We start from the raw sequence: 15,499 nt of genomic DNA, 5'->3' as shown, positions 1-15,499 counted from the left end.
CTCCTGTCAATATCTTACTTACTATCAATAACTTTTAACATAAGTTGGAGTAGTATTCATTATATATCATCTTTTCCTCTTTTTTATTTTTCCTTCTAGCTTTATAGAAATTTTAACCTTTGCTCTAAAGTGACAATGGTTAGACTCTTCATCTAACATGATGACAGCTGATTCAGGAATTACTGCTGTATAAGAAATGAGTAATTTCTTGTCTACTAAAATGTATTCATTTTTGGTTTTTTGTAATGTTATTCGGTATTTACTGCTTCCAGAGCCTTTCAGTTCTTTTCTCTAAGAAGGTATTTATAATGTATAAGCATGAGACTTTTATAATGTATAAACATAAGACTTCTGTGTAGTTTACAAGTCTTTAGTTTCTCTTAATCTTTATTTCTGATCTACATTTTCCAACAAATTTTTCACCATCCTTACCTATGTCTACTTTTGTTTGAAAGTCATCATGTATCAAAGTAAATACTGGTTAATTTGAAGGGTCTCATATCAAATTCTTAATAGAATCTTTCTGACTCTTTATCTTCTCCAACAAATGTTGGTGCATAAGCCATAATTATTCTCATCGTGGTCTTTTTCCAAATATTTATTTTGAGCACCATGACATGAGATTACAGAATATTCCATGAAGTGATGTTTCTTGTTGCCTTTGAGTACATTATAAATCCAATTCTGCCCAACTCCTTTATGTACCCCTCGAAAGAAAATCTGTGAGCCAACCTTACCTTCAGTAAGGACTTCTTCTGTATATATCTGACCTGGTCTGCTCAAAATTAGCATGTATTACTCTACACATAATTTTGTATAAGATTGACAAAATGTCTGTATATTTCTGTGGCCCAGTATCTTTTTCCTTGCAAAATTTTGTACACCATCTTTTTTGCACACAATAAAAACTTCACTCATGCTTGTCAAGATAGACTAAATTAGCCTGGAAAGATCCTAGTTGGACTGTATTAGTATTGCTGTCATGCTGTGCACAATTATGTTCTTCAAACTGAGTAGGTCTACTACTTATCTCCATAACACCACCTCTATACCCCCTACCTTACTCTCCAGCCCTCCCTAACTCACTGTGATGTCAGCCATTAAGTAGCAACCCCAAGGGGATGGATTGCTGAAACCATTGATCTGGTCTGAGCTAAGACAATCAAAGGTCCTGCTGTCCAAATCTTTAGTCCTGAGCCCTCCACTAGTGTGGAATCTCTCTTCCCCTCCCTCCTTCACTGCTAACTTGAAAATAATTATGTCTAAAGCACCTCCCTGTATCTCTCCTAGGCTCTTACCATACCTCTAACAGGTCCCAAAGGGCAACTTACGTTTAGAAAAGAAGTCATTCAGAATAGTTCGGAGCTCATTGGCCCTGACATCAGAATCCTAGAAAGAAGAATCCAAAGATTGATCAGACCTTGAAAGTATTTCAAAATGTCAGATGGAAGTGGAAATTTTACCATGAGATTAGATTAATGCATTTATGCCCTGTTTTAAAGCAACTGAAGTTTTTCAAAAATTAAATGCTCAGCCTCCTCCAGGATTCTCAAAAAACCTGAGCTAAGACGGGTACTAATGATGATGGTGAATCCTGTGTATTTCCACATGATACTGCCATTCAAGGTTTTCTGTGTTTGGCAGAGGTTGATTATATCTTATAGATTCAACCCCAAAAGAGAATAAGCAACGGCTTTCTAGGGCTAGCCATTTAAAACTAAGAAGTAGAGATTTAGGGGAACAAAACACATTGTGTAAATTTGGGGTGATTAGACAAATCTTGTTCAATAATTTCACATGTATATATCCCTTGATAATTTACAAAGCATAGCAATTCTGTGAGTTGAATGCATTGCAAGTATTTTCTGTTTCCATCTCACAGTTGAGTCAGCAGACTTTCCTCATGTTATAGATGATCCCTTTGGATTCTGATAAACCATGGACCCCTTCTCAGAATAAGTTTGTTGCTTCCACTCATAATTGAAGGAAATGCCAAATTTCAATTAGAGGTTAGTGGGGAAAGATATAATTCTTCCTATTCCAGTTCATGGACCCTCTGAAATCTATCCATGAATTCCTTGCATGGATGCAAAATTGAGGACCCCTGGCTTACAGGAAACTTTTGAAAAGAACCCTAAAAATGCTTTCATGATCACACATGTATAAACTATATTGGATTACTTACCATCTCAGGGAGGGGAAAAGGGGAAGGAGGGATAAAATTTGGATCTCAAAACCTTTTTTAAATGTTTTTTTTTTAATTGTATTATCATGCTTGGTACTGGCTAAGAAACAGAGGGGTAGACTAGTGAAATATGTTAGGTACTCAAGCCACAGTAGTCAATAAATATAGCAATCTACTACTTGATAAACCCAAGGACCCCAGCTTCTGGGATAAGACCTCACTGTTTGACAAAAATTGCTAGGAAAACTGGATTACAATGTGGTGGAAACTGGGCATAGACCAATGCCTGACACCATACACAAGAATAAAGTTCAAATGGATACATGATCTAGGTATAAAGATTGATACTATAAACAAATTAAGGGAGCAAGGAATAGTATATTTGTCAGATTTATGGAGAATGGAGAAATTTTTGACCAAAGAAGAGATAGAGAACATTATGAAGTGAAAAATGGATAATTTTGCTTACATTAAACGGAAAAGTTTTTGTACAAACATACCCAATGCAACCAAGATTAGGAGGGAAGCAGAAAACTGGGAAAGAATTTTTGCAACTAGTGTCTGTGATAAAGGTCTCATTTCTAAAATATATAGAGAACTGAGTCAAATGTACAAGAATACAAGTCATTCCCCAATTGATAAAGGGTCCAGCTATCTATAGTCATATGAAAAAAATGCTCTAAATCACTATTGATTAGAGAAATGCAAATCAAAACAACTCTGAGGTACTACATCACATCTATCAGACTGGTTAATATGACAAAACAGGAAGATGATAAATGTTGGAGAAGATGTGGAAGAGTGGGAACACTGATTCATTGTTGGTAGAACTGTGAGCTGATTCAACCATTCTGGAGAGCAATTTGGAACTATGCCAAAAGGGTTACAAAAGTGTGCATACCCTTTGACCCAGCCATACCGCTTCTAAAAGATCCCAAAGAGATTATAAAAATGGGAAAGGGTCCCACATGTACAAAAATATTTATAGCAGCTCTCTTTGTGGTGGCCAAAAACTTGAAATCAAGGGGATGCCCATCATTTGGGGAATGACTAAACAAGTTGTGGTATATGAATGTAATGGAATACTATTGTGCTATGAGAAATGATGAACAGGAGGACTTCAGAGAGGCCTGGAAAGACTTATATGAACTGATGCTGAGTGAAAGGAGTAGAACCAGGAGAACTTTGAACACAGCAACAACAACAGTGTGTGAGATATTTTTCTGGTAGACTTAGTCCTTCATAGCAATGCAAGGACCGAAAAAATTCCCAATGGACTTTTGAGGCAAAACGCCTTCCACAACCAGAGAAAGAACTAAGGAATTGGATTGAAGAATGAAGCAGACCATTTTCTTTTGTATTATGTTTTATTTTGTTTTATGGTTTCTCCCATTCATTTTAATTCTTCTATTCAACATGACTAAGGTGAATATGTATTTAATAGAAATGTATGTGTAGAACCTATATAAGATTGCAAGCCATCTCGGGGAGGGAATGGGGAGTGTAGAAGGAGGGAGAGGGAGGGGAAAAAAATCTAAGATATATGGAAGTGATTATAGAACACTGAAAACAAATAAAAATAACCAAAATAAAATAAAATTGTATTGTCATATATTTGGGAGAAAATAAAACATTATATTAAAAAAAGAACACTAAAATGACTGAAGCAAAATAAATAGAAAGAACAGAGCACTGATCTTAGGGTCAAAGTCAAGAGAGACCCAAGTTTCAACTGCCTCCAGCTCTCACTAGCCTTTCATACAGAAGCATGGCACTCAACCTCTCTGAGTCTCACCTCCCTCACCTGTAAGAATGGCAATAATGATACCTGTATATTTCCTTACAGGACTGTTGTGAACATCAAATTATAACATAGAACCCTTTGTAAACCTTAAGGTACTCAGAAACTTCAGCTAGTATTCTTTGTCATAATAGCTATATGAAAGATTAAGTTCCTGGGCCTTTTTCAAGGAACCCAACGTATTTTCACCTCTCTGCATTACTAAATCTAGAAATATGTGCTGAACCTTTCTGAGGAGCTGGGGTCTTTATTTCTTTCCATTCCCAAGGCCCCCAGGGAATCTTATTCTCCACCCAAGGGTAAAGATTTTGCTATCTATGTGATTGCTTATAAGTTAGCTCTGTCTCTAACTTGCTTCATGGCCTCTGTGTTGCTGTGACGATCCCAACCAAGCCAAGCTGGGATGGGAGAATCAATGGGAAGATATTTTCTCTTTTCCATAAACAATGCACTCGCCCACACTTAGGTGCCTTGGTGCAGGTTTCAATTCAGGAGGCAGAATAAACAGTTTGTCCTCTATGTGCAGCATCAAAAACAGAAGGGAAAGAGAGGCAGGCAGCATCTTCAGCATGTTAAACTCAGGGCAAAATGACTTAGTTCTCTTTACACCTGGGCTGTGCTATTTATTCCTTTGTCTTCTGAAGGGTATTGATTGAGAGAGAATTCAACTGCTGAGGCTCCATAGCCAGAGGCCCTGAAACTGACAGAGCCAATTTACAAGAGGAGAAAGGCTTTTGGCAGAACCTGTGTGATAGGGTTTGCTATTTACTCAAGAGAGGGCAGCCCCAGCAAGGAGATAAGGCACCCCAGAACGACCAAGCCCCGGACGACCATATGGAAGTATTGGTCGGTGAACTGCTGGGATTCTCAAATGATAAACTCTCAGTGATGAAAAGGACCCGGAGACTCAAGATGCGCTATGTCGGGAAGTGGTACCTTCTTGAGGTGAACAGAGGTTTACTCCTTTTTCATCCCTGGGAGGAATACGGAGAGGGGCAGGGAAGAAAGGGGAGAATGAAGATGATTTAAAGAGAAGGCAGCATGGTGTAATGGATAGAGTGCTGGACTTGGAATCAAGAAGGTATAGGTTCAAATCCCGTATCTGACACTTGATAGACATGTGACTCTGGGCAAGTCACTTAATTAATGTCTCTGTTTCCTCACCTGTAAAATGAGGAGGTTAAACGAGATGGCCTCAAAGGTTCCTTATAGCTCTAAAATCTATGATCCTTGAGACAATTCATGGCAGTCTGGGGAGTCTTACTCATTCCCACACCCATCACTCACCTCTGCTGCATGCTTCTCAAACAGATTCTTGAACTGATCTTTTATTTGTTCTCTTTCGCTGGGTTGGGGCTAAAGGGAAGAAAAAGCGCAGAGTTGAAATGCACAATGATCAATCCACGGGCAAAGACGATGAACAACTAGTTCCAATTTATGTAAAGTGATTTACTACCCTTATAATAACACAGAAATGTGAGCAATTATTACAGTTATTATGGGAGGCGGGCAGAAATCTGAGTCAGCTTCTTAGGGATGAGAGGAAAGGAATTCCCATGCCTCTTCAGCATTGTGGATAGGATAAATTCTCTATAGAGAGACCAACCTCAGAAAAGAAAGCATTTTGGTCCCATGGAAACTAGGGGGCTGTCCAGAAAGAGCTAAACAGCTCTTACAAGACAATATGAGGGAAATCCTGTACTGCCAAGAAAACAATAACAACAGCTCACCTTTAGGTAGTGTTTTAAGGTTTATAAATACTTTTTCACAGTCCCCTTATGAGGGTATTAGGCCGAGTTTCAAGAGGCTGAAAGTCCTTCCTGTAACCCCCATTCAGAAAAACAGTAGGGATACACAGGTTACTCCCGAGAGATAACTAGGTAAAGAGTGGGTTGCCCTCTGAATAAGATGTCTGAGTCAGTGAATCAACTAGGATCATTTATGTGGTGTCATTTACAGTCAGTATGACTAACTTCAAAGCTTTCTCCTCCCCCACCTTACTCCCATTCACACACACACAGAGACACTACTAGCTGTGTGCTCTTGGGCAAGTCACTTATTCTTGGCCTCAGTTTCCTCATATATAAAATATGGGGGTTGTATCTGATGGCTTCCAAGACCCCCTCCAGCTCTAAGTCTATGATCCTTGGGCAAATCACTTAACCATGGAGTCCCCAGGCAATTCTCTAAGTCATAAATTGTAGAGAAGGTACTAATGTGCTTTGGTCTCTAATCAGCAGATGGCTGTAGTTGGGGAACTGAGGAAACTGAGATAAATAGGGTTAAGTGACTAGCTTAGAGTCAAACAGCTAGAAAATGTCTGAGGTTGAATTTGAACTCAAGTCTTCCTGATTTTAGACCCAGCATTCTATCCATTGTGCCACCTAGCTGCCTCTACACAAATGGGAAAGGGTATTGCATAGCCGAGTTCTAGAATTCTCCAGGGTATTTTTATTCTAATTATCTCAGAAAAGGTATGTGAGTGAGAGGTGGCAAAAAGCCATATATTCAAAGATTTCTCTGAATGAATAAATGAATGAGAGGAAAAAAGAGTATATGTGAAGCATTTACTACGTGTCAGACACAGGGCTAGTGTATCCCTAGGGATACAAATACACACACCAAAAAAAAGCTGTCCCTAACCTCAAAGACTTTATATTCTAAAAGGGAGAGACAATACATTTGGGAATGGTAGACAAAGTAGGATGTTTCTTTCATGGAAAATGCATATTTACATAAAGTATTTGGCTTATAAGTGTTAGGAACCCAGGATCCTGGCAACTACTACAGTTCTAACTTTTACCCAGTGACTCCCACAAAAAACGTTCAAGTCTATGGAGGGATTCAGAGGAAGCAGAAGAAGGCATGGGGGAAAGAACATATACATTTTCCAGTAAGCATCCTTAATTAAAAAAAAAAAAACTTCTAATGGTGAAAACTAGCTATTACTTGGATTAAAAGGGCAAGGAATGATCTCGTAGGTCTGTAGCCAGAAGACACCCTCCACATCTAATCTTTGCCAGGGAAGACAGCATGCTTTCTGTGACACCCAGTCGGCAAAAGCAAAAGCAAAATTCATCCTCAGTGATATGTGGGGTGTGGATGAAGCCACATATGTCTCAGTCTGTTCTCTTTGAAAAATACCAGGGGATCCTTTAATTTCTGATTGAGCGGGAAGCAGAAGGAACCAGGACTGTGAAATGTAAACTACTAATGCTACCCTACCCATCCTGCGCTGCCTCAGAACCCTTATGTCTTTCCCTTGAAACATCACTGCCTATAGCCAACACTCAGCCCAGCTCTTGCGATGCTGCATCCCAGAGGGACAATAACATGAGTTAAGCAGCATGGGCCTCTTCATTAGAGTCAAACGATCAGCATCCAGGGACTAATGCATACAAAAGGGACAGTTAGCAGCTCTGTCCCGAAGCTCCAGATGCTAAATCCTATCCACTGTCTTTAAAATTCTGCTCTTAGATCCATCTCCCCAGGAGGCTTTCCCAAACTGACTCTTCCCAGGTAATTTCATTCACCCTAGCAGCCACCCCCATAGAATCACAGACTCATATAGTCTCGTAGTAAGGAGGTACTTCAGAGATCATATACCACACATCCATGCCCAGCAACTAGGTGGCACAATAGAACTCTGGACTTGCGGTCAGCAGGAACTGAGTTCAAATTCTCCCTCAGATACATACTTAGCCATGTGACCCTGAGCAAGACCCTTAATCTGTATCATCCTCAGTTTTCTCATCTGTAAATGAGGATAATGATAGTATGTGGATCACAAAGTAGTTGAGAAGATCAAATGAGATACGGAAGCACATTGTAAAGCACTGCATAAACCCTATTCCCATGTAGCTCTAAAAAGTGCAGAAAGCACAAGTCAACAAGGTCGTGCAGTGGATAGAGAGCTGAGCCTGGAGTCAAAAAGACCAAATCTGGGTTCAGATACTACTAGCTGTGTGATCTTGGGCAAGTCACTTAACCCTGTTTGCCTCAGTTTCATCATCTGTCAAATGAGTTGGAGAAGGAAATGGCAAACCACTCCAGGATCTTTGCCAAGAAAAACCTCAGATGAGGTCACAAAGAGTCAGACAAGACTGAAACAAAGTTTATCAAGGACCCAGGCCACTCTCTAAGATCATAAGTTATCCAACAAAATGAGATCACATGTCTGGACAAAAAAAAAATAAAGAAATATCTGGTTTTGTTTGTTTTTTCATCTGTATTCATCCTCCACAAGGCCTCTCAAGGGCAAGCACTGTGTCTTCTCCTTCCTTCATGTAGTCCCTCAGTGTGTGGTATGGTGCTCAGCACACAGTGGATATGTAAGGCTGACTGCTGCTCATCACTCTAGACAGTAGAAATCAAATTGTGTTCCCCTAGGGACAATCAAGACCCTTGCAAAGACTATGGCTTTGTAGCTCCTTCAGAGACTCTTCAAATTCAACTAAAGAATGTTCCACATTCTATTAACCTTAATTTTGACCTTCATTGACATGACCCAAGGCAGATTCCAAAAAAACCCTTCCCTCCCAAAAAATTGATTTAGAGCAGAGGTTCTGAAACTTTTTGAGTGTCATTTCTGGAAGTTAAATTGTGCAGTGAGTGGATAGAGTGCTGGGTCCTGGAGTCAAGAGTTCAAATCCAGCCTCAAACACTAGCTGTGTGTGTGACCCTGAGCAAGTCACTTGTTTGCCTTAGTTTCCTCATCTGTAAAATGAGCTGGAGTAGGAAATGGCAAACCACTCCAGTATCTTTGCCAAGAGAACCCCAAATGGACATGACTGAAATGACTGAACAACAGCAAGTTTCTAGAAGTCAGTGATATTTATAAATCTCTTCTCCAAATGTTTTGTTGCCTATATTTATAATTAAAGGATATATTAAATTTAAGTTAGAGGTTAGTGAAAATAAAGCTGTATTTTTCCCATCCAAGTTCCCAGAACCCCTGAAATCTATCAACTACTTGAGGGACCATGAAGCTCAAGTTAAGAACCCTTGGCTCAGAATGGGTGCTTACCTCATATGGGTTTCCAGCTACCATGTCTCCAATTTCCCTGAAACACAAATACTCACAGGAACAAAATCAACACACAAAGGCCAGTGAGCCTGACTAAAGATTATTCTTCTCTGGGGTCATTCTAAACTTTAAGGTATCAAGTTCAGTCAGCTCCCCCAAAATTTCTAGGGTGGTACACAGGCCACTCTGTCAAGAAAGTCTTTTGAAAGGCTCTATTCTGTGGCTAAGAATGCCAGTTATCACCCTTTTCTTTCCCTTGGGACAATTCTTTGCCTAGAAATGTCTGTTACACTAGTGACTACTCCACAAATCTCCATCACTTACATGTTTTGGATGGAGCACAGAAAAGGTGCTTTGTTGTGTCTTAAGTGCTCTTCCTATTAGATGGAAACTCTTCTGACTGGATTGCTGTCTGCGCTCTTCCTCAGTCTAACTCCCAACCCCCACCCCAAGTTTTGCAATACATGTGAACTTTCTTCCCCTTTGACTTTCCTATTTATGTCAGGGGCACCATTCATTCAGTCTCCTGTGGTCAAAACCTTGGTGTCCCCTCACTCTTCCCTCTCCCCCACACCATCCCCAACTAGTATCCGACTAGTTGCCCAGTTCTATCAATGAAACCTCTATGATTTCTCTCCAATCTATCCCTCTCCTCTCTATTCACTTTGGTTAACAGGGCTTCATTACTCCTATCAAGACTATTATAATAACCTCCTGTTGGGCCTCCTCTCCCTACTCCTCACTCCCCTCTCTGCACTCTAATATCCAGTGGTGCTTCACTCTACTTCCAGACTGAACAATCTTTTTTATCTCATCTGCAACTTTCCTCATTAAAACCCTTCAAGGAGTCCCTACTACTATTTACCCAAACAAAATTCAGACTTCTTAGCCTGGTACACCATGTAGTGGTGTATTACCCCATGTGAGGGGTCCCTTTTCACCCAACCCCTCCACATACACACACTGGAGCATCACCCATCCAGAGACCACCAGGATGTCCCCTTCCCAACAGTGCATTTAAGATCCATGGACAGAGTCTTTCCATCCACACTGAAGCTGAACTCTTTTCTCCTCCAACTAGAATATAAATTCTTTGAAAGTAGGAACTTTATCACTGCACTAGTTCTATTCCCAATGATTAACACAGAGCTTGGCATGTATTAAATGCTTAATAACTGTTCCTCTATTTCATTCTAGCCTACCTTTCCAGTTTTATTTCCTATATATACTCTATGCAATACCATCTGATTCCTAGCCCTGTGCCTCTGCTCACGTCATTTCATGGTATATTCTCATTATCTCTGGCTATTTAACTACTAACCATCTATTAAAACTCATCTCAAATCTATTCAGTCTTCCCAATTCATCCCCTCAGGTGTCTTAATACATTTTGTACCTCTTTTATTAAGTCAGGTCAGCAAACATTTATGCAGCAGATACTATGTGCCAAGTACTGCTTTAAGCACTAGGGGAAAACATGGTCCTTGCCCTAAAGGAGTTTACAATCTTGCATTATAGTTATATAAATTTTGCATCTCCCTGCTATATCATAAGTTCCATAAAGAGAGATGCTATGTTTTACCTATCTTTCTACACCGCCCCCCCCATGTCTACCACAGTCTTCTATATGTAGGTAACAATTAAAAAATGTTTGTTGACTGAATCAATGAATAAATGGGCCTCTGGGAACTATTATGTCTGTCATCATTTTATAGATTTGAATTTTTCTAGTTACTCCTATAGGAGCCCTGTTGGAAACCTCATTAGGTTGGCAAGTGGACTCTTAGCACCCCAAATAACAATTGGGATCTTCCTCCCAGCCTCTAGTAATTTCCCTGCTGGAAATCTTTACACTCAGGCTTATTATTCTGACCCATGGAGGAACTCATACAGGGACTTAGCTTCCTTCTCTGAGAATATTCTCAGGCAGAACTCTCCATCCTTGAATGGCTCAAAGGTTGATGGCACCACCAGGTACTCTCCCACAGGAAGGTGAAGCCGAGTAGAAACTTCTCGAAGATTTAAGTACACTGGGATTTGAGCAGCAGGTTGATGTCTCAAGAAGAAATCCTGGCTCAGATATGCTTCCGTGTGGTTCTCCAGCTGTACAAATCATTTAGAAAGTCATTTTTCATAAAATCATAGAGGTTGAATTGGAAGGAACCTCTGAGGCCATCTAATTCAATCCCCTTCTTTCATGGATGAGGGAGCAAAGACCCAGTAAGGTTAAGTAATTTGCTCAAGATCACTCAGATACTAAGTATAAGAAGTAGGATCTTGGACCTGAGTCTTCTGACTCCAAAGCCAGTCTTTCCACTTTACTATGATTTCTCTCCCTGTTAGAAGAAGAAATCAGAAAAGTCCATCCAGATATTATAGCTTGGAGTATTCTCATTTTGCTTAATTTTTTAAATTTAGCTAGATATTTTTCTCTAAGTCCTTCAGCTGATACACACAAGCTATTATTCAGATATTTAATTTGATTAACAATGTAAGTTTAAATCTTGAGCTCTCAAGGCAAAAAATTTCAGAAATGGTCTTCTTTTCTTTTATTAACTGCCAAATACACAGATCTCTGATAAGGAGACCCCCATCTGTTCAGGGAGGAGGTGTGCGATTGGATAACCTGTTGTTGATACCATTTGGCCAAGACCAGTCAAAAAAAAAATAGTTAGGTTGAATGACTGATAGTAGAACCTAAAGGTCAGGAACCCTGGACTCTGATTCTGCCACTGAGTCCCTCAGTGCCCTCTGATAAAGTCACTTCCTCTCTATGGCTTTCACTTTATTTACCTGTTAAATGGTGATAGATGGGGTCAGTAAGCCAGCACCTGTTGAAGGAAGTGGGGGGCGGCCCTTAAGGGGTGGGGTCATTGTTGAGTCTCTGAGACAGCCTAATTAAGGACTGCAAGATGCTTTGAAAACACAGATGTCAAATTATTATTACTATAATTAAGCCTCCTTTTAGCACTTTATCTTCCCAATTAATCATCATTAAGATGATGATGACTATTGGTGATTTGCACCAATATCCTGAGGCTTCTGTGTGACCTGGAGCTCAACTGGCCAGATGGAATACAGGAGAAGGGCTTTCCATCATTGGTCACAGAATGTCCTTATCCCACATTACCCCCAAGTCTATTTAAACACAGGAAACTGGAAAGGAAACTCAAGTTCCACCCCACCCCCATGCCAGGGAAGCATCATAGTACAATAGAAAGAGCCTGGATTTAGAATCAGAGGGTCTGGGTCCACATCACGGCTCTATCACTGTGTGATCTTGGGCATGTCACTTAACCTCTATGGCTTCAATTTCTTCACCTGTTAAATGAAGGGGTTGGACTAAGCTCCTTTCCAGCTCTGAGTCTATAATTCTATGATCCATATACTGAAGCATTTTCTACAGGAGATCATCCCAGGTCATGTATCCTCCTCCCAAATACTCAACTTGAGAAAACCTGTGCTCCATAGGCAGAGTAACCATGAGGTCATGGTCATTAAGGCAGCAATGACAGGTAATGGCAGGGAGTTAAGCAAAGTCATCATTGTTGATAGTACAAGGAGGGGTTAGAAAGAGCAGAAAGTAGGAAATATAGAAAGCAGGAACTTAGTACACTAGGAACATAAAAGCTAATTTGATCTGGGATTGAGGTTGGGAAGACTGGGATTGGGAACAAGGGTCCTGAGGGCACAAAAAGAATGCTGTTCACAGGTTCAGAAAGGGAAGGAAATCTGGCAGTGCCAACACTCCTATGTTCTATTGTTTTCCAGAACAGCCACAGGATCAGAAGACATAGAATTGAGAGACCTCAAAGATCAGGTAGTCCAACTGTATCATTTACAGCTGAGGAAACTGAGGCCTAAATCAATCAATCAGCATTTATCTATTAAGTACTATGCTTGCTGGGGAAGGGGTGTACAAATACAAAGAAAGAGATAATCTCTACTTGCAAAGAGCTTATATTCCAATGGAGGAGACAAGTATATATAGATATAGATACAGATAAAGATATATATATGGAGAGAGAGAGAGATATTCGTATATATAGGCTATATTTAGGAAGGAATAAATAGAATGCAATTAATGACTTGGGAAGAAAGCTACCCATAGTTGCAAGGAATCAGGAAAGGTTTCATGTAGAACATGGTGCTTGGGATGGGTCTTGAAAGGAGAAGAGTCTATGGATAGAAGGTAAGGAGGGAGTACATCTCTGCTCTGGGAGACAGCCAATAGAGGTAGAGTGTCATACGTAAGGAAAAGAGAAAAGGCCATTTTGACTGGATCACAGAGTTTAGAAGGAGGACTAATATCCTTAACTCTAGAAAGAAAGGTTAGGGGCAGGTTATGAAGAGTTTAAAAACTAAACACAAAAATTTGTTGGAGATTTTTGCCTAGGAAGCCACTAGAGTTGAATGAGAAGGGGAAGAATATGGTCAGATCTGTGCTTAAGAAAATCACTTCTGTAGCAGTTCATAGGATAGACTGAAGTTGGAAGATCAGTTGGGAGGCAGTTGCAATAATCTAGTTAAAATGCACTGAGAGCCTGAATTAGGGGTGTTAGCAAAGTGAGTAGTAAGTCAGAAGTCATGTTGCAGAGGGAGAAAAGGCAAGATTTGGCAATTGATTGGATATGAGAATGGGGGGAGAGTAAGGAAGAGTGAAGAGTTCAGGAAAATGCTAAGGTTATAATTCTGGGGGACTGAATGGACGATGGGACCTTTGGCAGAAATAGGAAAGTATAGGAGAGGGGAGCTTTTGAGGGGAAAGATAGTGAGTTTGGTTTTGGACACATTGTGCTTGAGAAGTCTCTCTGATATCCATCTATCCCCCTCAATCAGATGAGTTAACAAAAGGTCACTTGGGTAGCAATGAGCAAACCTGAGATTTTAACCCATCTTTTGACTCCAAATCCAATATGCTTTCTACCATACCAAAATTATTTTTGTTTGCTACCTAGACTCCTATTGTGGGGTCACTTTTGGCAATGGAAATGACTCTGGATTTGAAGTATAGGGAGATAAGGGTCCAAATCCCAACTGGACTCTGGACTAATTTATGACCTTGGACAAATAACTGAAAAATCTATTCCTCCCTTTATAGTTATTCATTTGTAAATGAAAGGGGTTAAGTTGAGTATCTCTATGGTCCCTTTCACTCTTAAGGATCATGGATTTAGAATTAGAAGGGACCTTAGATTAGTTCAACCTTTTTGTTTCACAGATGAAGAAAAAGGACCCAGAGAAGTTAAGTGACTTATTCAAGGTCCCACAAGTATTAAAGTGGCAGGGCTGTCTAAATCTTGTGATCTAATTGCCAAACAAAAGGGAAATAAAAGTCTGTGCCCCATAGCGCAGACCACCAAACTCATCACCCATATACAGACCATTTATCTGATCCTGACACCCCAAATGGGAGCTATCTGGGAAAACTGCACTATAAATCCATGCCTCATGATAAGTAATGTGCATTTGTAATATGGGTAGGGGGACTGCTCAATGTATAGATTGAACCCATGGCTTTGAGCTGATTCCAAGCGAGCTGACCAGTCACTAGGAAGGACCTCCAAGGCAGAGGAGGATGGTTGAGCAAATACACCTTTGTGGAATTCATTAATCCTTCTCTCCAGTCAGGAGAGGAAAATTCTGGCAAATAGAATTTCTTAGGACAAGAATCTGTGTTGAGAATACTAATGGTAGAAAGTGAAGGGAGGGGAAGAAGAGTGAGAGTCTTTAGAAATGGTTGATTGATTGAAGGAATGAGAAAAAACTGGATTTGGAGTTATAGGATTATAGTTTTGTAAAACTAGGACCTTCCAAGTCATCTCATCCAACCCCCTCATTTTACAAATGAGGAACCTGGGCCCTAGAGAATTTAGACAACTTTCTCAATTACATGTCAGACCTAAAATTCAAGCCCAGGTTTTCTGACTCTAAATCCAGAGCTCTTTCCATGGCACAAAAGTCAAAGTTATAACCCTAACAGGTTGCTCTAAAAACCACAGATAGTGAAAATGGCAAATGTGACATTCTCAGTACCAAAACAATAGACATTGGATTCTGCCAAAGTATAAGGACCAAGCCTGGCCCCAAAAAAGAGACATGAAAAGGCATCTCCCTCTCTTCTTTACAGATGTGGGAGATCTGGAATGTTGCATGCCGTGTCCAATTTTATTGTTACATTGGTTTTGCTTATTTTTTTATTTTTTGCTATGGGAAATAGCTCCTCTTCTAGAGGAGAATATATTGGGGAAATGTAGGTGATGCAAAAATGAAAGATACAAATAAAAACTGATTTTTTAAAAAAGTAGAGTGGCATTCTTCTATTCTTGGGCTTATTTGCTCTAATAAGGCAAATCTCAAACTTCATTCTAGAGAAGCAACATGGCATAGTAGAAAACACACTTGGACTTGGAGTCAGGGGACCTGAGTTCAGATCCTGATCCTGCTATTTATTACCTGTTGAAATTGAAGCAAGTTTCTTATCTTC

At 40.0% G+C, this 15,499-nt stretch overlaps 1 protein-coding gene across 1 annotated transcript in view; it reads right to left on the bottom strand.

The window, feature by feature from the left end:
• The window catches only part of LOC140529237 (calpain-8-like), a 114,218-nt gene that overhangs the window by 13,816 nt on the left and 84,903 nt on the right, over positions 1-15,499 (bottom strand). The window contains exons 12-15 of the mRNA XM_072647738.1: positions 10,904-11,115; positions 9,013-9,049; positions 5,274-5,342; positions 1,332-1,389 (exon numbers count right to left, since the gene is read on the bottom strand). Of these exons, the coding sequence (XP_072503839.1) occupies positions 1,332-1,389; positions 5,274-5,342; positions 9,013-9,049; positions 10,904-11,115 (376 nt within the window). The remainder of the gene's footprint in view (positions 1-1,331; positions 1,390-5,273; positions 5,343-9,012; positions 9,050-10,903; positions 11,116-15,499) is intronic.

The sequence above is a fragment of the Notamacropus eugenii genome, chromosome 2 (assembly GCF_028372415.1).
Source record: "Notamacropus eugenii isolate mMacEug1 chromosome 2, mMacEug1.pri_v2, whole genome shotgun sequence".
Lineage (NCBI taxonomy): Eukaryota > Metazoa > Chordata > Mammalia > Diprotodontia > Macropodidae > Notamacropus > Notamacropus eugenii.
This window is presented reverse-complemented; position numbering and strand designations above follow the sequence as displayed.